At 43.4% G+C, this 23758-nt stretch overlaps 1 protein-coding gene across 1 annotated transcript in view; it reads left to right on the forward strand.

Annotated features, from left to right (window-relative positions):
* The window catches only part of AHSG (alpha 2-HS glycoprotein), a 43529-nt gene extending 20530 nt beyond the window's left edge, over nt 1-22999 (forward strand). Inside the window, exons 5-7 of the mRNA XM_075338534.1 lie at nt 2237-2350; nt 19265-19354; nt 22754-22999. Of these exons, the coding sequence (XP_075194649.1) occupies nt 2237-2350; nt 19265-19354; nt 22754-22999 (450 nt within the window). The remainder of the gene's footprint in view (nt 1-2236; nt 2351-19264; nt 19355-22753) is intronic.
* Nucleotides 23000-23758: the final 759 nt, after the last annotated feature.

Genomic DNA, 23758 nt, shown 5'->3' on the forward strand with positions numbered 1-23758 from the left:
AAGAAGATTTTCCATCAGCTCTTTATAGTTGGTTGACTTGGTGTTTCCAAGGATATTTGTTACCACTAACTGGAATGCTACCCATGCAGCCTTTTCCTTGCCACACAGTAAACAGTGAAACTGCTCATCTTGCAAAAGCACACGAATCTGAGGACCAATGAAGACTCCATCCTTTATCTTTGCTTCACACAACCTTGGAAATTTACAAATGAGATACTTGAATGCTTCTGCATTTTTGTCCATTGCCTTTAAGAAGTTCTTCATCAGACCCAACTTGATATGCAATGGAGGTAACAGAACTTTTTGTAGTTCAAGAAGTGATCGATGAAGAACCTTTATAGTTCCCGCCTGCAGTGCATTTCTGAGGAGCCAGTCTCTTTTCTTGTAGTGTTTTTGTCTTGCTCAACTATCCCATTCACATAGGAAACAACAGTACTTTGTGTAACTAATCTGGAGACCAAGCACGAGGGCAACCACCTTTAAGTCACCACAGAGGCACTGATCCTGATCCTTGTCCTGATCTCCAATTTTGCCACCAAAATACAGGTTGTAGGCTTTCTTAACCATATGAGTCAAGTTTCACTTTTGTGACTCAAAAGTAACCTCACCACAGATATAGCAGAAATTATCTGCTTTATAAATGCAAGCCCGAGACATCACTGAATAGCTGAACGATGATATCAGTCGACCGGTGAAAATGCTGTGTGACTGATAGAGGGAGAACATGCGCCTTTTATAGAGTTGTGTGAGGCAAGTTTAATTAGCATTGCATCATCTTTCTTTCTTTGGCATCTACCAATGGTCATTTAGAGATGATGAAATACTGATGACTCAATTTATTAGTCATTTGGAGATGATGCCATATTGATTAAGCAATCCAGTAGTCCGTTGGATGGTGCAAAACTGATGACACAAGGCTGATGATGTATTCCTTGCCTAGGGTTGTATCAAAGGCTGTGAGAAATATCGACGCACCACTGTATCATAAAAACTAGAGCCAATTTCAAATTTGAAGCATCATTTTCGTTTTTATCTCTTCAAAATTAGTTCAGTGTAACTGTTTTCATGTCTGAACCAATTTTGCTGTTTACTAGTATTATCTCGCATTAGAGAATATATGCCTATATGAGAGAGCCCTAACCAAGATAATACATATTATTAAAATATATCTTACACTAGAGCTGGTTTTATGGGAAATTACATAAATTTATTTAGGTATGATAACAGAATGGCTATTCCCATGTTCATTTATGGCATATTCATGACAAAGATGCTCAGCCATTTCCAGAGTTAATGGAGAAGTATATGTAGAGAGCTGTGCATGAGTGCCACCTTTTCACTAATAGCAAATTGAGATGTGGTGACATTCTCAAGATATGTACAGGTCCCTGTAGCCTAGCAGACAGTTATATCATATCCCATGAATATGCCAAAAATGACAGATCGGAATAGGCCTGTAAAAAGGAGTCTGACAGCTCCAAAATACTAACTGGAGCACTTATACAGGTATGCATGGGACCTAGATCCTTCATAAATCATGCTAGTTTTTAGTGGGTTAGTTGGCATAAAAAAACTATTTACTTCATATGCAAATGAGGGAGCTTCGGTGCACACCTGGCATGGCCAAGAGCTCATTCCACCATTACGCCTCCGCAATATGTAAACTGCAGTTCAAATTTGGAGAGAAAAGTGTTAATAAACCACGCTGCCGTAGAAAGGAGGATCCATGTAGAAGGAATAATTTTATTTGTCTACGTGTTTCAAAGCCTTATGGCTTCTTCCTCAGGACAAATCATATACTATATGGTATATGATTTGTCCTGAAGAAGAAGTCATAAGCGTTTGAAACACGTAGACAAATAAAATCATTCCTTCTCCAGGGATCCTCCTTTCTACGGCAGCGTGGTTTATTAACCCTTTTTTCTCCAAATTTGAACTGCATCTCCCTGTGGATTCTGCTGCAGCCATTTTTACGCCATTACAGTGGTTGTGACTCTCACAACCACACCAGGTGAGTCTACCCTTACAGCACCATTGCTAACAGTGTTTTAGGATAAGACCCTATTTGCGCTTACAGTCTCTTCCAGCACTTTTAACAATATGAAAACTGACCACTGTCATATCTTGATTGACCACTGCCTGAACTCTGCAGCAGTACTCACATAATGTTATCACATTATTGAACTAAACATATATTTCTAAACAATTACCAATTCAATTTTCACCTTTTTTGTAGTCCGGCATCAGCAATTCGGTACATGTTGAGTTTGTTATTGCAGCAAGTAACTGTACTATAGATGAAGCCAATTCTGGAACTGCCGCATGTGTGGAGAAAACTGGAGCTGGCGCTGTAAGTATTTGTGTCATGGCGTAAGATATTGAGCTTTACAAAAAGTATTCATTGTCAGGTTTCCATATTCCTCATCATTTTATAAACGCTATAAGGTCAATTTCAAACTGCCATAATAAGTTCATGATAGGATCTGTATTATACGGTTTATTGTGTGCTGAAGTTATATCAGGGCTGCCTGAAACTGGCCTAATTAGGGTATCGTAATGTAAAAACTTGCAGGATATACAGTGACTCCCTCAAAATACCCGCAAATCACTTATCTATTTTAATTAGCTAATAAATCTAGCACATTTATATTTTTAGACAAGTTAGCTGCCTTATAGTAAAATTTTGTGAGAGAACAGAATCCATTTTGTGTCTGTGGTTTCCATCTTGTCCTACATATTTTGATGTCATGGTGATGAAGTAACACTGATGGGCAAGGAAGTTTCACATTCCTACTGGTTTATAGTTCACAAGGAACTTTTACTTTGTGACTCTTTTTAAGAGTCTGCATGTCCAGTAATCAAGAAGATATCTCTAGGTACACCATACAAGGCTGTACTGTATTGATTTCCTGAGCGCTCGTAAAACAAGCCTTATTAATTTGGGGTTCAAGATGCCTTCACCTGGGGCAGATGCGCATTATATTATCTGGGTCTTGAGTGAAAATGGACTCTGCAGAAAAAGTAATGTTGAAATGCTGCAGCATAAGGTAAGAAGCCTATTCTAACAAACTTGCCTTACTTTTTCTTTGAGTTTGGTACTACTTCATTTGAGGTGAGTTATTTTGCATTAAATAGTCTGGTGCAAGAAATGGGAAAATATACGGTATCTATGGCTTTGTGAACTGTGTGCATGTCATTTGATTAGTGTATAAGTGTGAAACTTAGTGGCACTGCTACTTAAAGAATTGTTATTATTGATGTCTCTAGTTGACTGTTGAATGATCAACTCAATAGAATTGGTATGTGTACTGGGTTTCGTGTTTTATATGGTGTGAAGCAGCTTTCCCAGACCTATCAATAAGGTAACATTGTGCTAGCACTGATACAAGAATTCAGGGTGTTAAAGAGACTAGAACCAGACCTGAGAGCTTAGGGAGCAAGTATGGGAAACTTGCTTTGTAGTATGTAGGGGAAAAATACACTTCAAAAAGACAGCAAAGAGAAAAGTCAGAGAATGTGAAAGCAAAAATGCTGAAACAGACGATAAAATAATGTTGGAAAAGGCTGGGATTCCTTCAAAGGGGATCTGTATGTGTTCAGGTAAATCTCTGTTCATGAAATAAAGCATGGTGAAGACGATAGGCTGAGGCTAAGTAGTGAGATAATGTGACTACGGAAGTGACGGGGAGGCATGGAGAAATCAAATATTGTATGAATCTTTTGACGATGGACTGGACAGACTTAATCAGACACAATCATCAGTACCTGCTCCTTATAATGCACCAGGATGGTAGATAAGTATGTATAATACAGAATCTAGGATGGAGAGATTGTTGTTTAAATTTTAGAGTGATGAAACCTAAGCCCAATTCCCCAAATGCTTGTATCATGCCTGTTGCAATATACCACCTCCCCACATCTGTCGACATGTGGTGGGGAGGGCAATGAAAGTAACACAGTAGATGGCGGCTGAGAAACTCCAACAACTAAGAAACGACATACTGCCTCTCATGAAAGACTGACTAAGTTATAAATGATCTAGTAATTGTGCTGAAACAGTGTAGTAATTTGATAAGAAGCATGTTCCATTATTCAGACAAATCTAATAGATGTAAGTCAGATATTACTGTACAGGTTGAAGACCTTGAGGAATTGGTAAATACAAAAGAGACGGATGTGAATACACATATTAATAAAATAGTAGATGGGACAGTCAATAGGATATCTAATTAGTAGATATGGGACTGAGTATTTGCAGGAAAAGGGAAGATTTAAAGACTTTTTGCAATTAGCTAAGGGGAGGAACCAAAATCTATTCAAACTTGTAGAACAAAGTCTGTACGTTTCATCTTTACAGAGAGCAAGGGCGGGGGTGGGGGGAAAGGAAGAACGCAGCAGCCTCCACTCATCTACATGGCAGGAAGCATGGTCTTATTGTCTGTTCAAGGCTATGTGCGCACAGTGTGTTTTTCGCGGCGTTTTTGCGCGTTTTTCGGGTGCGTTTTTGGCCTCAAAACTGCATAACTTTGCTTCCCCAGCAAAGTCTATGAGTTTTCAATTTTGCTGTCCGCACACAACTGTTTTTTTAAGCTGCGTTTTTGAGCTTAAAAAAAAAAATGGACATGTCAATTCTTTCCTGCGTTTTTCTGCGTTTTCCCCCTATGCAATGCATTGGAAAACCGCAGAAAAACACAGAGATCAAAAACGCAGCAAAACGCAGCCAAAAACGCACCAAATCGCGGTAAAAACGCATGCGTTTTTTGCCGTGGTTTTTTGCCGCGGGTGCGTTTTTGTGCGTTTTTAGCGGCCAAAAACGCACAAAAACGCAGCGTCAAAAAAACGCAGTGTGTGAACTTTAGCCTAACTGTGTGACCAAAAATAGTTAGCAATAGTTTATTTGTTTGTTTTTTCATTTACTTTAATAACCCTACCACAATGATTAAATTAAATCTGGACAGAAGATTAGATTTCTTAGTAGATACTGGGTCAGGGAAATCTGTTGTGCACTGAACAAAAATATAAATACAACACTTGTTGCTCCCATTTTCCATGAGCTGTACTCTAACATCTAAGACTTGCTTTATGCAAAAAAAAAGCCTTTTTTTCGCAAATATTGTTCACAAATTTGTCTAAATCTATGTTAGTGAGCATTTCTCCTTTGCCAATATACTCCATCCACCTCACAGGTGTGGCATATCAAGATGCCGATTAGACAGTGTAATTGTTACTCAGGTGTGCCTTAGACCCGCCACAATAAAAGGCCACTCTAAAACGTGCAGCTTTAAAGTACTGGGGGTTTTCAGAGGGTCAGTATCTGGTGTGATCACCATTTGCCTTTCGTAGTGCAAGACATCTGCTTCACATATAGTTGAGCAGGTTGTTGATTGTGGCCTATGTAATGTTGGTCCACTAAACTTCAATGGCTGTGCAAAGTTGCAGGCTAATTAGCAGTAACTTGAACATGATGTCATATACACCAATCCAGAGCACCCCAAACATGCTCCATGGGTGACATCTCTGTTGAGTATGCTGGCCATGCAAGAGCTGGGATGTTTTCAGCTTCCAGAAATTGTGTCTAGATTCCTGCAACATTGGACTGTACATTATCATACTCCAACATGAGATGATGGTGGTGGATGAATAGCACAACAGTGGGCTTCAGGATCTCATCATGGTATCTCTGTGCATTCAAAATGTCATTAATAAAATGCGCCTAAGTTCATTTTCCATAACTTATGCCTTCCCATACCATAAGCCCCCACCACCATGGGCCACTAGATTCACAACATTGACAACAGCAGATTGCTCACCCACATGATGCCATACATGTAGTCTGCAATCTGTCCTGTACAATGCAAACCAGGATTGCTCTGTGAAGAGACCACCTCTCCAATGCACCAAATACCATCAAATGTGAGCAGTTGTCCACTCAAGTCGGTTATGATGACAAACTGCAGTCAGAAAGAAACACCAAAGAGGATGACGAGAATGCAATTGAGGTTTCTTGGGACAGTTTCTGATAGTGTGTGAAGAAATTCTTTAGTCATGAAAACTGATTGTTGCAGCAGTTGTTCAGGTGGCTGGTCTCATATGATCTTGGAGGTGAAGATGCTAGATGTGGAGGTCCTGGGCTGGTGTGGTTACAGGTGGTCTGTGGTTGTGAGACCAGTTGGATCTTCTACTAAATTCTCTGAAACACCTTTGGAGATGGCTTATGGTAGAGGAATGAACATTCAGTTCATGGGCAACAGCTCTGGCAGACATTCCTGCAGTCAGCATGTCAATTGCATGCAGCCTCAAAACTCTTGACATTTGTGGCATTGTGCTGTGTGGTAAAACTGCACATTTTGGAGTGGTATTTTATTGTGGCCAACCTAAGGCACACCTGTGCAATAATCTTGCTGCCTAATCATCATGATATGGTGAGGTGGATGGATTATCTCAGCAAAGGACAAGTGTTTACAGGCCTTTGCTGTGTACATAGAAAATGTCCTAGACCTTTGAGTACAGCTTATGAAAAATTATAGCAAAAACAAAAGTGTTGTGTTTATATCTTTGTTCATTGTATATGCAAACAGTATTTTTCTTTGGTAAATCATGAAAGGATTTGATGGTGATTTTCTTCGAAATTGTGTTTTTATTCCATGCCTCTGCAGTGTACCCAGACTACCAGTATTTATGTTTTTGCTTGTTTTATTCCTTATTGGACATAAACAGTATACAGTATACGTGGTCTGTGTTATGACAAGGCATCTAAAAGTCACCAACAGTGTATACTGCTGCAATGTCCTCAATTTTGCAAAAATGGACTCCTCCATATTAGGATTGTGTTGCATTAGCTTATAGTATATGGATGATTTACTGCATGCTGTCCTGATCAAATCTCATGTCAGGAGTAATCTATCTTATTTTTGAATTTCCTAGCAGAACATGGATGAAAGACTTCTAAGAGTAATCTACAGTTCTCTCAGCAGAGGGTAGTCTTCTTTTTAGGGCACTATCACAAGGCACCAAACATCTCACTGAGGAAAGGAAGATTACTAGTGATGAGCGAGCATGCTTGTCACTACTCGGTACTCGCACGAGTATCACTGTACTCGGGCTGCTCGGCGGGGACCGAGTAATCTCGCGATACTCGTGCTTTACTCGTGGTCTTCATTTCTGCATGTTGGCGCTCTTTTGAGAGCCAGCCCTCATGCAGGGATTGGCTGGCAGACCACTGCAATGCCACAGCCCTGTTAGTTGTGGAATTGCAGTGATTGGCCGGCCTGCACAGCGTCACCGAGCCTTTATATAGGCCGGCGCGCTGTGCTCTGCTCACAGCTATTCTGACAGTGAGTGTAGGGAGAGTGTCGCTGATTCAGGGAAAGCTTTGCGGCCCTTTATAGCTTTTTCAGTTGCAGGGCTGCAAACAGTGTGACCAAAAGTCCTTCTCAGGACTATTCTAGTTGTATACAGGCAGGCAGGGTATAGCCAGGTCGGCGTACAGTAGCAGAGTCCTTCTCAGGACTATTGTTGCTATATACAGGCAGGGTATAGCCAGGTCTGAATACAGGCTAGTGACCAAAAGAGTCCTTGTCAGGACTATTGTAGCAGTATACAGGCAGGCAGGCAGGCAGGGTAGTGGTGACCGTATACCAGCCTTCATATCTGGGGCTGGTGTACACAGTGTAAAACAGTCCAGATAGTGTCTGACTTGTCTGTACTGTAATTGTCGCTCCCCAAAAAAACCTGTTAGGTTATTATTGCGTCCGTGCTTGGTTTTTAAAACCGCACGTGTGTGCCTGTTGGTGGCAGCGTACAGGTGCACTGGTGTGCGTTTTTACCAAACTATTATATAACGCACAAGTGTAGTGTATAATACACGTCAGTCAGCAGTGGCTGATAGTGTCAGAGTTCTTAATTTTTGCTCCTAAAACCTGTGTTAGGTTATTATTGCGTCCGTGCTTGGTTTTTAAAACCGCACGTGTGTGCCTGTTGGTGGCAGCGTACAGGTGCACTGGTGTGCGTTTTTACCAAACTATTATATAACGCACAAGTGTAGTGTATAATACACGTCAGTCAGCAGTGGCTGATAGTGTCAGAGTTCTTAATTTTTGCTCCTAAAACCTGTGTTAGGTTATTATTGCGTCCGTGCTTGGTTTTTAAAACCGCACGTGTGTGCCTGTTGGTGGCAGCGTACAGGTGCACTGGTGTGCGTTTTTACCAAACTATTATATAACGCACAAGTGTAGTGTATAATACACGTCAGTCAGCAGTGGCTGATAGTGTCAGAGTTCTTAATTTTTGCTCCTAAAACCTGTGTTAGGTTATTATTGCGTCCGTGCTTGGTTTTTAAAACCGCACGTGTGTGCCTGTTGGTGGCAGCGTACAGGTGCACTGGTGTGCGTTTTTACCAAACTATTATATAACGCACAAGTGTAGTGTATAATACACGTCAGTCAGCAGTGGCTGATAGTGTCAGAGTTCTTAATTTTTGCTCCTAAAACCTGTGTTAGGTTATTATTGCGTCCGTGCTTGGTTTTTAAAACCGCACGTGTGTGCCTGTCGGTGGCAGCGTACAGGTGCACTTGTGTGCAATTTCCAGAAACTTTGATATAACGCACAAGTAGTGAATATACACGTCAGCAGTGCACAGCATTGCAAAATGCGCAAGGGCATTGGCAAGGAACAAGGAAGTGGACGTGATGGTGGTGCAGGCAGAGGCCGAGGTCGTGGGCAAGCTCTAATTTCGCCACAACAAAGGGCCACATCTAGTCGCTCGCACGTCCTGTCCCAAATTCTTGGGGACCGCAGCAGTACACCGCTCTTGAACCAAGACCAGTGTCAACAGGTTGTTAGTTGGATAGCGGATAATGCTTCCAGTCAGATTGGCACCACCACAAACACTCTGTCTTCCACACGGTCAAGTGTCAGTAGCCGTGATACTGCACCGCACATTTCTGAACCTGATCCTCCTTCCTACCACCAGGCTGAGTACACGTCCTCCTCGGACATTAATGATCCCACACTTGGACACTCGGAAGAGCTGTTCACGTTTCCATTCACACATTCTGGCCTCTCGCCAGCTCATATTGAAGTGGGTCATGAGGAGATCGTCTGTACAGATGGCCAAATATTTGAGCAGCCACGTTCTCACGAAGTTGGCAACGTGTCTCAACAAGTGGTGGACGATGATGAGACACAATTGTCAGCAAGTCAGGAGGAGGAGCAGGGTGCGGAAGAGGAAGACGACGTGGTGGATGATCCAGTAACTGACCCAACCTGGCAGGAGGATATGCAGAGCGAGGACAGCAGTGCACAGGGGGAGGGAGGCGTAGCATCACAACAGGCAGTAAGAAGCAGGGTGGTGGCCCCAGGCAGAAGTCAGGCAACCGTTCCCCGGAACAACACGACGACACAAGGTGCCTGTACAAATGTTAGGTCTTCACGAGTCTGGCAGTTTTTTAAGTTGGATCCAGATGATTCAAAAAAGGCCATTTGCAACACCTGCCGTGCCAGCATCAGCAGGGGTACCAAAACTAGCAGCCTGACCACCACCAGCATGATCAGGCACATGTCAGCCAAGCACCCGACTTTGTGGGAAGTACAACAGAGTCGAGGAGCAGTGCTTGCTGATGTCACTGCTACGTCTTCGCTGGTTGTGCATGCGAGCCAATCCTCTGTCCATGCTGCCTGCGAACAAGCCTCCTCCACTCCTGCACCTGCAGTTGCCTACGCAGAAAGAACACCATCATCAAGCACGTCCTTGTCCCAGCGCAGCGTTCAGTTATCCATTCAGCAAACCTTTGAACGCAGGCGCAAATACACTGCCAACACCCCACATGCCACAGTTCTAAATGCTAACATTTCGCGACTGCTTGCGCTGGAAATGTTGCCTTTTAGGCTGGTGGAGACAGAAGCATTCCGTGACCTGATGGCGGCAGCTGTCCCACGTTACTCGGTCCCCAGCCGCCACTATTTCTCCCGGTGTGCCGTCCCCGCGTTGCATAACCACGTGTCACAAAACATCACACGTGCCCTGAACAACGCTGTTTCACCCAAGGTCCACCTAACCACAGACACGTGGACAAGTGCTTGTGGGCAAGGCCGCTACATCTCGTTGACGGCACACTGGGTTAATATTGTGGAAGCTGGGACCCAGTCTGAGCGAGGGACGGAACACGTCCTTCCCACACCAAGGTTTGCAGGCCCTACCTCAGTCAGTGTTTCACCCACACTCTACAGCTCCGGAATGTCATGCTCTTCAGCCTCCTCCTCCTCCTGCGCATCCTCATCCACTGTGCCCTCCACACCAGTCACAAGCTGGAAGCACTGCAGCACTGCCTCGGCGAAGCGGCAACAGGCTGTGCTGAAGCTAATCTGCATAGGTGACAAACCCCACAATGCAGAAGAGCTGTGGACAGCTCTGAAACAGCAGGCAGATCACTGGCTCACACCTCTGAACCTAAAGCCAGGAAAGGTCGTTTGTGACAATGGCCGGAACCTGGTGGCGGCTTTGAGGCGAGGCCAGCTGACACATGTTCCATGCGTGGCCCATGTGCTCAACCTCGTGGTTCAGCGGTTTATAAAGTCATACCCAGAGCTGTCTGATCTGCTGGTAAAAGTTCGCCGCCTGTCTGCACATTTTCGAAAGTCACCTACTGCTTCAGCCGGCCTTGCCGGCTTTCAGCGCCGTTTGCATCTTCCGGCTCACAGACTGGTGTGTGATGTCCCCACGCGTTGGAATTCAACTCTGCACATGTTGGTCAGGATATGTGAGCAGAAGAGGGCAGTTGTTGAGTACCTGCATCACCTAAGCCGTCGGGAAATGGGTCAAACTCCACACATAACACCTGAGGAGTGGAGATGGATGTCAGACCTATGTACCATCCTCCAAAACTTTGAGGACTCCACCAAGATGGTGAGTGGTGATGACGCCATTATTAGCGTCACCATACCGCTACTCTGCCTTCTAAAACGGTCCCTGCTGAAAAACAAACATGATGCATTGCAGGCGGAGCGCGATGAGTTGCAGCAAGAAACAGTAGTGGGTGTGGGTGATAACACACAGCCCAGCCTCGTCTCATCACAACGTGCAGTGGAGGACTATGACGAGGAGGAGGATGAAGACATGGAGCAACTCTCCGGCCAAATTGAGGATATGACATGCACACCAGTCATATCCTCGATTCAGCGTGGCTGGCCAGAGGACAGGGTAGATGAGGAGGAGGAGGAGGAGGAGGAGGAGGAGGAGGAGGACAGCATGTTCAGTCATCTTGTTGGTCAGGCTACTGAAGTCCTGGCTGTTAAGAGTCTGGCGCACATGGCTGACTTTATGGTAAGCTGCCTGTCTCGTGACCCTCGCGTTAAGAACATCTTGGCCGACAATCATTACTGGTTGGTAACACTGTTAGACCCACGCTACAAGGAGAACTTTTTGTCTCTTATTCCCGTGGAGGAGAGGTCAACCAAAATGCAGCAGTTTCGGAAGGCCATACTCACGGAAGTAGGCAAAGCATTCCCCTCACAAAACGCTAGCGGCATAGGTCAGGAATCAGTGGACAACCGAGGCGTACAGCCGAGAGAGGCACAAGTCCAATCCGCCAGAGGTAGGGGAACAGTCTTTAAGATGTGGGACAGTTTTCTCAGCCCCTCACGTACCACAGCCCCTGAGGTGCGGGGTAGTGCCACAAGAAATCCTAAGTTTGCCCAGATGCTGAAGGAGTACCTTGCAGATCGAACAACTGTACTCCGACATTCCTCTGTGCCTTACAATTATTGGGTATCCAAGCTGGACACGTGGCATGAATTGGCTCTCTACGCCTTGGAAGTCCTGGCCTGCCCTGCTGCTAGCGTTTTGTCAGAGCGTGTTTTTAGTGCCGCAGGTGGAATCATTACAGATAAACGCACCCGCCTGTCAACTGAAAATGCTGACAGGCTGACTCTGATAAAGATGAACAAGGGTTGGATTGGGCCAGACTTCACCACACCACCAGCAAATGAGAGCGGAATTTAAAGTTTGCCATGTACCTCCACTCACCCATGGGTACACTTCTCGACTTTGGATAATCGCTGGACTGCTCCTCCTTCTCCTCATGCGCCATCATGATGACCGTTACAATAGTTAGGTCTTTGTTTCAGGTATACCCCCAGTGGTAAATTTTTTCGCCCATTCTTTGCAGAATGGACATTACAACGACAGGAGACCCGCTCCTTTGCAATGGGAACAATGTTTTGAGGCTCTCATGCACGTCTCTACCCAGGGACAACGTGGAGCCTCCCAATTTTTGGCTGCCCTGCCTAAGGGCTATACTGAAATACACCCACTTCCTTAAAATGGACACTTAATGTTTTGAGGCCCTCATGCACGTCTCTACCCAGGGACAATGTGGAGCCTCCCAATTTTTGGCTGCCCTGGCAAAGGGCTATACTGAAATAGACCCACTTCCTTACAATGGGCACTTCAGGTTTACAGGCCATCATGCACGTCTCTATCCAGGGACAATGTGGAGCCTCCCAATTTTTGGCTGCCCTGGCAAAGGGCTATACTGAAATAGACCCACTTCCTTACAATGGGCACTTCAGGTTTACAGGCCATCATGCACGTCTCTATCCAGGGACAATGTGGAGCCTCCCAATTTTTGGCTGCCCTGGCAAAGGGCTATACTGAAATAGACCCACTTCCTTACAATGGGCACTTCAGGTTTACAGGCCATCATGCACGTCTCTATCCAGGGACAATGTGGAGCCTCCCAATTTTTGGCTGCCCTGGCAAAGGGCTATACTGAAATAGACCCACTTCCTTACAATGGGCACTTCAGGTTTACAGGCCATCATGCACGTCTCTATCCAGGGACAATGTGGAGCCTCCCAATTTTTGGCTGCCCTGGCAAAGGGCTATACTGAAATAGACCCACTTCCTTACAATGGGCACTTCAGGTTTACAGGCCATCATGCACGTCTCTATCCAGGGACAATGTGGAGCCTCCCAATTTTTGGCTGCCCTGGCAAAGGGCTATACTAAAATAGACCCACTTCCTTACAATGGGCACTTCAGGTTTACAGGCCATCATGCACGTCTCTATCCAGGGACAATGTGGAGCCTCCCAATTTTTGGCTGCCCTGGCAAAGGGCTATACTGAAATAGACCCACTTCCTTACAATGGGCACTTCAGGTTTACAGGCCATCATGCACGTCTCTATCCAGGGACAATGTGGAGCCTCCCAATTTTTGGCTGCCCTGGCAAAGGGCTATACTAAAATAGACCCACTTCCTTACAATGGGCACTTCAGGTTTACAGGCCATCATGCACGTCTCTATCCAGGGACAATGTGGAGCCTCCCAATTTTTGGCTGCCCTGGCAAAGGGCTATACTGAAATAGACCCACTTCCTTACAATGGGCACTTCAGGTTTACAGGCCATCATGCACGTCTCTATCCAGGGACAATGTGGAGCCTCCCAATTTTTGGCTGCCCTGGCAAAGGGCTATACTGAAATAGACCCACTTCCTTACAATGGGCACTTCAGGTTTACAGGCCATCATGCACGTCTCTATCCAGGGACAATGTGGAGCCTCCCAATTTTTGGCTGCCCTGGCAAAGGGCTATACTAAAATAGACCCACTTCCTTACAATGGGCACTTCAGGTTTACAGGCCATCATGCACGTCTCTATCCAGGGACAATGTGGAGCCTCCCAATTTTTGGCTGCCCTGGCAAAGGGCTATACTGAAATAGACCCACTTCCTTACAATGGGCACTTCAGGTTTACAGGCCATCATGCACGTCTCTATCCAGGGACAATGTGGAGCCTCCCAATTTTTGGCTGCCCTGGCAAAGGGCTATACTAAAATAGACCCACTTCCTTACAATGGGCACTTCAGGTTTACAGGCCATCATGCACGTCTCTATCCAGGGACATTGGTGAACCTCACAATTTTGGACTGCCCTGGCAAAGGAAAATACTACAAAGACTCACTTCCTCAAAATGGGCACATTAGACTCAAGAGGCCTTCATGTACGTCTCTTCTCAGGGACATCGGAGTGCCACACAATGTTTTCACGTAAAATCTTTCATGTATTAATCTCAAAAAGTAACATACACCAGCTCTATCTCACTATTGGGTATGTGCCCTTAACATTTCTGCCATGAAAAATCATTTTGGGGTCATTTTGGAAGGTTTTCTGGTGAGTCCGTAAAAATGGCGTAAAACGCGGACAAAATTGTTCACAGCTGTGACTTTTGAGTGATAAATGCTTCAAGGGGTCTTCCCCATGCTGTTGCCATGTCATTTGAGCACTCTTCTGAGACTTTTGTGCCATTTTTAGGGTTTCTCCATGCTGCCGGGAGGTCATTTCACAAAAATACTCGGGTCTCCCATAGGATAACATTGGGCTCGTTGCTCGGGCCGAGTACACGAGTATCTTGGGAGGCTCGGCCCGAGCTTCGAGCACCCGAGCTTTTTAGTACTCGCTCATCACTAAAGATTACCTTACAGCAGATTAAACTGCCCCCCAAACATAGTCTACATGAGAAACCTCGGGCGTATTATGCAGCAGACTGGACACTGTCTCTAAGGATGCATCTTTTATATCAGAAGCATTTCTGTGGCTCATGCCAAGGTTGAAAAGGCCACAGAAATATTTTTTTTTTATTTCAAAGTTACAATTAACACAGTATTTTGTGGTGTTTTTTCTCATTCCTCAAGTGTAGAACTCAAATGATGCACAGTTATGAATCCAGCTATAAGCTGGTCATTGGATTTAAAAAGGAAAGATAGATGCGGAAAAGACCTATTTTTACATTTTTATATTCTCTAATACAGGAGGACACAGCAGACATACAAACACCTGATTGCATTGCTCAAATGCAACAAGAAACAGGATTTGAACTTGACTCAGAGCCCATTGTTAATTTAGATTTTGAGTTTTTTATAAATGGATCCAGATACCAAGTTGCTGGTTGATTTTACACTGGATATGCTGTGGTTACACAACATGAGGTAATAACAGCCAAGCCACTTCCTCCTCACCTATCCGCAAAAGAGGCAGAGCTGAAGGCACTCACTGATGCGTGTAGAGTGGCAAGGGTAAGACGGCCAAATGTGCATATAGACAGCAGATATTTCCTAACATCACATGAGAAACTCATGAAAACTGCAATGAACATAAGTGCCCTGATGGAGGAAGTCCTATTACCAACTAAGCTTAGCTTGGTGAAGATAAACTTCACACCTGAGTTTACATTGATGAAACCAGGGAAAATGCTCTCTACTTAGTGATGGCCCAGATAACCCATGGACTAACACATTTGTCAAAGCCAGTTATATGTGTGTGATTTGGTGGACAAGGTATGGGTGGCACTAGGATTCAGTACCTAGGTGGCCAGTACACCCAGTTTTGTCATGATCCAACATAACAGAGGAAACACTGAAAATACCCTGCAGAAAAACACCCCTCATCTGCTCTACTCGTTCCAGAGATTGCAGATTGAATATATACAGGTTACCACGAGTAGGTGTATAAGAGTTTGTGCTTGTTGTGTTGATCTTTTTTCAAGATTGGACTGAAGCATACCTGGTGGAGAAAACTATGCTATTGATGAAAAACTCATGATGGCAGTGGTATGTAAAACTGGGGTTCATGAAGTGATAAAAGTAAATATTTTATAGGAAAAGTCATGAGGGAAGTTTTACAGCTTTTCCACACTCTTTACAATCCACAGTGCAGTCAGAGGGTGGAAAGGCTGAATTATAGATAAAAATACAGAAGGAAAAGGAAGAGATTGGCAAGCCATGGATCAAATGCTTGCTTATAGCTTTTTTCCTAACATACTCTCAGGTAGAAAATAAGTCTCCATATTCGATATTTTTTTGGTTTAGCACTTAGAAAATGATTATATTTTAGACAGTGACTTCACATGCACTATTGAAGCCTGACCTGTGATGTACAAGTCTTGTGTAATTGACTAAATAGTGTGATAAACAGGTGTATTCTTTCATTACAGACCCTAAATCACTGTAAGGAGCACATGAACGCAAACTGGGACATTTAGTGATCCTAAAAAGACACACGAGATAGAGCTGTGAGCCGAAATTTGATGGGCCATTCCAGGTTCTCCTAATCATAGCAATGTCAGTGAAGCTTGAGGAAAACACAACACACAGCCGCCACTGTAAAAAGTCACACTGCTAGTAGAATTAGGTTCTCAACACACGATTATGCTAGACTATTTCACATATTACCCTATGGAAAATCTCCAAATTGAGGCTGATACAATAGGGGAAAAAAAGTATTTAGTCAGCCACCAATTGTGGAAGTTCTCCCACTTAAAAAGATGAGAGAGGCCTGTAATTGACATCATAGTTAGACCACAGCTCTGAGAGACAACATGAGAAAACAAATCCAGAAAATCAATTTGTCTGATTTGGCAAGATTTTTTTGGCAAATTATTTTGGAAATTAAGTATTTAGTCATCTAAAAACATGCAAGATTTCTGGCTCTCACAGACCTGTAACTTCTTCTTGAAGTGGCTCCTCTGTCCTCCACTCATTACCTGTAGTAATGGCACCTGTTTAAACTTGTTAGTATAAAAGACACCTGTCCACAACCTCAAACAATTACACTCCAAACTCCATTATTGTGAAGACCCAAGAGCTGTCGAAGGACACCAGAAACAAAATTGTAGCTGGGAAGACTGAATCTGCAATAGACAAGCATCTTGGTGTGATGAAATCAACTGTGGGAGCAATAATAAGTACATGGAAGACATATAAGACTACTGATAATCTCCCTCCATCGGGGTCTCCACACAAGATCTTACCCTGTGGGGTCAAAATGATCACAAGAATGGTGAGCAAACATCCCAGAACCACATGGGGGGACCTAGTTTATAACCTACATAGAGCTAGGACCACCATAACAAAGGCTACCATCAGTAACACACTACAACGCCAGGGAATCAGATCCTGCAGTGATAAACGTGTTCCCCTGCTTTAGCCAGTACATGTCCGGGCCCATCTGAAGTTCGCTAGGAGCGAGGAGTATTGGGAGAATGTCATATAGTCTGATGAAAACAAAGTAGAACTGTTTGGTAGAAACGTCGTGTTTGGAGGAGACAGAATGCTGAGTTGCATCCAAAGAACATCATACCTACTGTGAAGCATGGGGTGGCAATATCATGCTTTGGGGCTGTTTCTCTGCAAAGGGACTAGGACGACTGATCCGTACATGAAAGAATGAATGGGGCCATGTATCGTGAGATTTTGAGAGCAACCCTCCTTCCATCAGCAAGGGCATTGAAGATGAAACGTGGCTGGGACTTTCAGCATGATAAAGATCCCAAGAACACCAACTGGGTAATGAAGGAGTGGCGTCGTAACAAGCATTTGAAGGTCATGGAGTGGCCTAGCCAGTCTCCGGATCTCAACCCCATAGAAAACCTTTGGAGGGAGTTAAAGGTCTGTGTTGCCAAGCGACAGGCCCAAAACATCACTGCTCTAGAGGAGATTTGTATGGAGGAATAGGCCAACATAGCAACAACTGTGTGTCAACCTTGTGAAGACTTACAGAAAATGTTTGATCTCTTTCATTGCCAACAAAGGATATATAACAAAATATTGAGATGAACTTTTGTTATTGATCAAATACTTATTTTCCACCATAATTTGCAAAAGCAAATCTTGCCAAATCAGACAAGGTGATTTTCTGGATTTGTTTTCTCATTTTTAATCTCATAGTTGTGGTCTACCTATGATGTTAATTACAGGTCTCTCTCATCTTTTTAAGTGGGAGAACTTGCACAATTGATGGCTGACTATATACTTTTTCCCCAACTGTATACAGGAAATAGCTGAAATAAGGGAGAAATGGTTACAGGAAAATAATGCAAATAAAGACTCAAGATGGGAGAAACATTCTCTTTATTGAACCATTCAGTTAGTTCAAAGGTGTAAGCAGGTTACTTTTATGGATAACACACACCTGTATGCAACTGTAATTGTTTTGTTTATTGGTATATATAGCTGTAAAAGTGCTATTTTATGTTATGTGCAAAGTAATCAGGTTCATGTCTATGGAAAATCCTATCAAAGAGGTCCTGATGGTATATTATGGACCCGAGACAAGAAGAGATCCATTATTGATGTGATACAATTATGAGTATCTAGGTAGAGAACTGAGGTAAAACAGGTAGGAAAGTCTTGAGGATATGTGTACTGCGCTCCTATATACCTCCTGAAATACTCACAACTGGTCATAAAAGGGGTGAATGTGAGAGAACAGAATCCGTTTTGTGTCTGTGGTATCCATTTTGTCCTATGTCTTCTGATATCATGGTGATCAAGTAACCCTGATGGACGAGAAAGTTTCACAGTTTTATTCACGCCCCTAAAGTTCCTATTGGTTCATAGTTCGCATGGAATTTTTCTTTTGTCCATGACTCTATTTAAGGGCTTGCATATTCCTTAATAAATAAGAAGTCTGAGATTACACAGTAGAAGGCTGTGTTGTATTGATTTCTGAGCACTTGTAAAACAAATCTTATAAATTTGGAGTTCAAAAGACATAGAAAAGAGAGGATTTTGCTCACACTTTGAAACCTAAAGTATCATAAAATGCTCTGTTGCTTCACATTAAAGTGTTACTGTGCTTATTTCTTACCCCAATTATTCACTAGAGGACTTTTTGCTGCCTGTTGAGAGGTCATATAAACAACGGTCTTGTATCCATGGTCTTTAATATTGCAGAAGTTAACTGATTTACCCACATAACTGCTTACTGACTTTCTCTTGCTGCACCACTTTTGCACAGGTGCTGAAAGTATCCAGTGCAGTCCCAAATACAGGCAGCAGATACTCCTGTATCTTCATTGGCTCTTAGCTAGTTTAGCCATTTTTCAGCACCTGTGCATAACTATATGCAGCAAATAATGGGATCTTTATATTTGGTTAATTGGAGATGTAGTTTAATGTAGCAGAATTAGTCTTGGTGCAAATTGATTCCTTCCATTCTATCAGTCACAACAATACTCTGTAGCCACTGGATGGGAGAGGGAGTGGCATGGTTCTAATTTTGATTAGCTGACCTGGCACAACATCATCATTGCAGCGTGATGCACATGTGATGATGAGCCAGGCTGGCTTGTCAAAATAAGAGCTGTGGATGCTGCCTGGGAGGTCCCTCTACCATCCAGTGACCATAAACCGCTGCCATGGCTGATGGAATAAGAAAATAAAATTTACGCAAATTCTAATCAGAATTTATTCTTACTTTGTCCATGCAGCATTTTGCAGCTTGCTCTGGTTCAGTTGTGAAACATCCTGGAGCAGTAGATGAAGAAGTTGAAGCTCAATGCACAGTCTATAAAAATCTGGTAATCACATATCTATGTGTTCTTTTCTTTTACAGATGCACATATTATAACATAGATATAATAACATACATTATAGTTTACTTCTAGCCCATGGAAGGAGGTATCAATGTCATTCCCACCACTTGAATTACGAGTCATGGTCATGATTTCACTCTCATATTCCCATTATCCTTTTTCTACCCTAACAAGTTATCTCATGCTTGTACACAGATTAAACAGATTGCCCAAAAATTCAGTACATTGGAGCTAAACATCATGTGGCAACTCTTATACTGTTGTCCAAAACATATTTACGGTACTCATCTCCTCTTTTTCCACTTTACATCTCTACTCACAGTGGATTATGGCCTTTCTATGAGCCTATTCATTTTTTGTGATTGCAGTCATGCAAGTTATGTGGATTGTGAAAAAATGTTTTGCCCTTTCCTGAATTCTCATTCTTTTGAGTGTTTGCCACACTTAAAGGGAACCTGTCAGCAGAAATTTCGCCCAAAACCTAAAAGATTCCCCCTCTGCAGCTCCTGGGCTGCATTCTAGAAAGGTCCCTGTTATTATTGTGCCCCCTTTCTGACCAAAAAAAAGAGTTTATAAAGAGGTACCTTTTTGGCTTCGGATTCTATAAATGTGACATGGGGGCGGGCAGCCTGATGGCCGTTATTCTGCCCCCTGGTCCTGTATGCCGCCCCCATCGCTGATTTCCATGCTTTTGGACGCCGCCCACTGCTCCAGCCATCCCCGCGCATGCCCAGTGCCAGTCTCACGGGACTGACCACTGTGACTGCTGGTGACGTGTGCGCAGGCAAGTGATTATGGGCGGGACTGTGACTGTTATCAGCAAGTACCCGCCCATAATCTCGTGAGCGCGCAAACCTCTCCAGCGGTCACACTGTGCTCAGTGTAGATGCTAGACTGTATGGGCTGCTTCCAGGGATGACGTCCCTTTGTCACGTGATAGGGGCGTGTTCAAAATACTATCACGTGACAAAGGGATGTCATCCCTGTAAGCAGCCCATACAGTCTAGCATCTACACTGAGCACAGTGTGACCGCTGGAGAGGTTTGCGCGCTCACAAGATTATGGGCGGGTACTTGCTGATAACAGTCACAGTCCCGCCCATAATCACTTGCCTGCGCACACGTCACCAGCGGTCACAGTGCTCAGTCCCGTGAGACTGGCACTGGGCATGCGCGGGGATGGCTGGAGCAGTGGGCGGCGTCCAAAAGTATGGAAATCAGCGATGGGGGCGGCATACAGGACCAGGGGGCAGAATAACGGCCATCAGGCTGCCCGCCCCCGTGTCACATTTATAGAATCCGAAGCCAAAAAGGTACCTCTTTATAAACTCTTTTTTTTGGTCAGAAAGGGGGCACAATAATAACAGGGACCTTTCTAGAATGCAGCCCAGGAGCTGCAGAGGGGGAATCTGTTAGGTTTTAGGGGAAATTTCTGCTGACAGGTTCCCTTTAAATGTTTCAGATCACCAAACAAATGTAAATACTAGACAAAGATAACACAATTAAACACAAACTGCAGTTTATATATGAAGGCCTTTATTATTAAGGGAAAAAGAAATCCAAATCTACAGGGCCCTGTGTGAAAATGTAAACATAATAACTGGTTGGGCCACCCTTAAGGTACTGTCACACATAACGAGATCGCTAGCGAGATCGCAGCTGAGTCACCGTTTTGGTGACGCAGTAGCGATCCCGTTAGCGATCTCGTTATGTGTGACACTTACCAGTGATCAGGCCCCTGCTGTGAGATCGCTAGTCGTTGCTGAATGGTCCAGGTCATTTTCTTCAAAGGCGATGTCCTGCTGGGCAGAACACATCGCTGTGTTTGACATTGTGTGACAGGGTCACAGTGACTGCTGAGATCGTTATACAGGTCGCTACTGCGACCTGTATTGTTCCTGCATCGCTGGTAAGATCTGACTGTGTGACATCTCACGTGCGACCTCCCAGCGACTTACCTGCAATCCCTATCAGGTCGCATTGTTTTCGGGATCACTGGTAAGTCGTTGTGTGTGACTGGGCCTTTAGCTGAAACAACTGCAATCAAGTGTTTGCGATAACTGGCAATGAGTCCTTTACAACGCTCTTGAGGAATTTTGGCCCACTAATCTTTGCAGAATTGTTGTAATTCAGCCACATTGAAGGATTTCCAAGCATGAATGGCCTTTTGAAGGGCATGCCACAGCATCTCTGTCTGATTAATGTCAGGATATTGAATAGGCCACTCCAAAGTCTTTATTTTGTTTTTCTTAAGCCATTCTGAGTTGAAGTTTCTGGTGTGGTTTTGATCATTGTCCCACTGCATAACCCAAGTGCGCTTCAGCTTGAGGTCACGAACAGATAGCTGGACATTCTCCTTCAGGACTTTTTGGTAGACAGAAGAATTCATGGTTCCATTTACCACAGCAAGTTTTCCAGGTCCAATATATTTTACTGTTTGTATGATGTTCCTTCTCTGAAATGCTGTGTTATGTCTATGCCAGACATACTCCTTCCAGAAAGTTCAACTTTTGCTTGTCTTGCCTTGGGGATTGTCATGATGTTATCTGGCACAACTGAGATGAGCCTTTATTTTCTTTTTGCTCAGCAGTGGTTTTCATCTTAGAACTTTGCTATGCAGGCCATTTTTGCCCAGTCTCTTTCTTATGGTGGAGTAATGAACACCTTAACTGAGGCAAGTGAGGCCTGCAGTTCTTTGGATGTTGCTGTGGGATCTTTTGGGACCTCTTTGATTAGTTATTGCTGCACCACTCTTGTGGTAATTTTGGTCATACAGCCACTCCTGGGAAGTTTCATCACTGTTCATTTTTTTGCCATTTGTGGATAATGGTTCTCACTGTGGTTTGCTGGAGTCCCGAAGCTTTAGAAATGGCACTATAACCTTTTACAGACTGATAGATCTCAATTACTTTGTTTCTCATTTGTTTCTGAATGTTTTTTGGATCGCGGCATGATATCTAGCTTTTGAGGATCTTTTGGTATGCTTCACTTTGTCAGGCAGGTCCTATTTAGGTAATTTCTTGATTGAGAAGAGGTGTGGCAGTAATAGGGTGTGGCTAGGGAAATTGCACTCAGCTTCCCATAGATGTGATAACCAACAGTTAATATATATTTTAAGGTTGGAAGGGGGGGGCAATCATTTTCTCACACAGGGCCCTGTAGGCTTGGATTTCTTTTCTCCTTAACAATAAAGACCTTCCTTTATAAACTGCACTTTGTGTTTAGTTGTGTTATCTTTATCTAAAATTTAAATTTGTTTGTGATCTGAAACATTTAAGTGTGACAAACATGCAAAGGAATAAGAAATCAGGAAGGAGGCAAAAACTTTTTCTCCCCACTGTATGTGATTAGAAACTTTGCAGAACTAATAACTTTTCTTTTCCAGGTTGGAGAGGTGGTAGAAACTGGAGCACCGCAGGTCCCCCTGGCACCTCCAAAAACAAATGTGTTACATTTTCACCATAACCTACATCATCCCAGTATGGGCCCTCATTCTTCTGAATCTAACTCTGCTGAACATTATCATGCTGCCAAAGCAGGTCATGTTTTTAAGAGGTCTCCAACTGGTAATCCGGTGCCCCCCAGTGTGCAAAGTCTTCCCTTGTGTCCTGGAAAGAAAATTCACTTCTAAATTGCAATTGGGAGAAAACACTCATTTTGCCGGCTAATGTTAATTCATTCTCCTGTATCACACACCATCAAAATAAGATAATAACAATTTTTTATTTTAGGACAAATAATTGTGCTGATCCTTTGAACAATATAGGCCCACAGTTTGGTTATTGGCATTCTACAAAAGGCAATATGGTCAAAAACAAAATACATTTTTTAAATGCTAACGGTTCCCATAATAATTAGAATAAAATAAGCAGAACCCTATGATTTTGGTGGGACTGAAAAACCTTTTAATGTTAATGGTGTTCACCCAACTCTCCATGTTAAGTTACATCACCCAATGCTTTGAGTAGCTACCACCAGAGGTGTTTGGAGAGGAGAATGTTATCTGGCAGCAGCTTAATGCAGGCTCCCTAATAAACACACACATGCATACTCAACTGAGCATGAGTATGTGTGTATTGTCACATTATGGGTCAATAGACAGCCATTATTGTACTTTAGGAGCTGTGTAGTGTTCAAGATCATCAGATCTAATAAAATAGCGCTAGATCATAGTGCACAAAGGATAATCTTCTAATTTACATTATTGACTGGTATTACCTATTGTAAGCTATAAAAAGGTGTAAAACAATCCCCCTAGCAGGCAATGTTAGCACAAAAGTCCTAAAAAAATGAATACAAAATAAAAGTATTTGTACTACTCTACCCACAGTGTTAATAATGCATGTAATAATGATGTCAGTCTCAAGGTATTGGTTGTTCAATATAAATG

The sequence above is a fragment of the Anomaloglossus baeobatrachus genome, chromosome 3, assembly GCF_048569485.1.
Source record: "Anomaloglossus baeobatrachus isolate aAnoBae1 chromosome 3, aAnoBae1.hap1, whole genome shotgun sequence".
Classification (NCBI taxonomy): Eukaryota; Metazoa; Chordata; class Amphibia; order Anura; family Aromobatidae; genus Anomaloglossus; species Anomaloglossus baeobatrachus.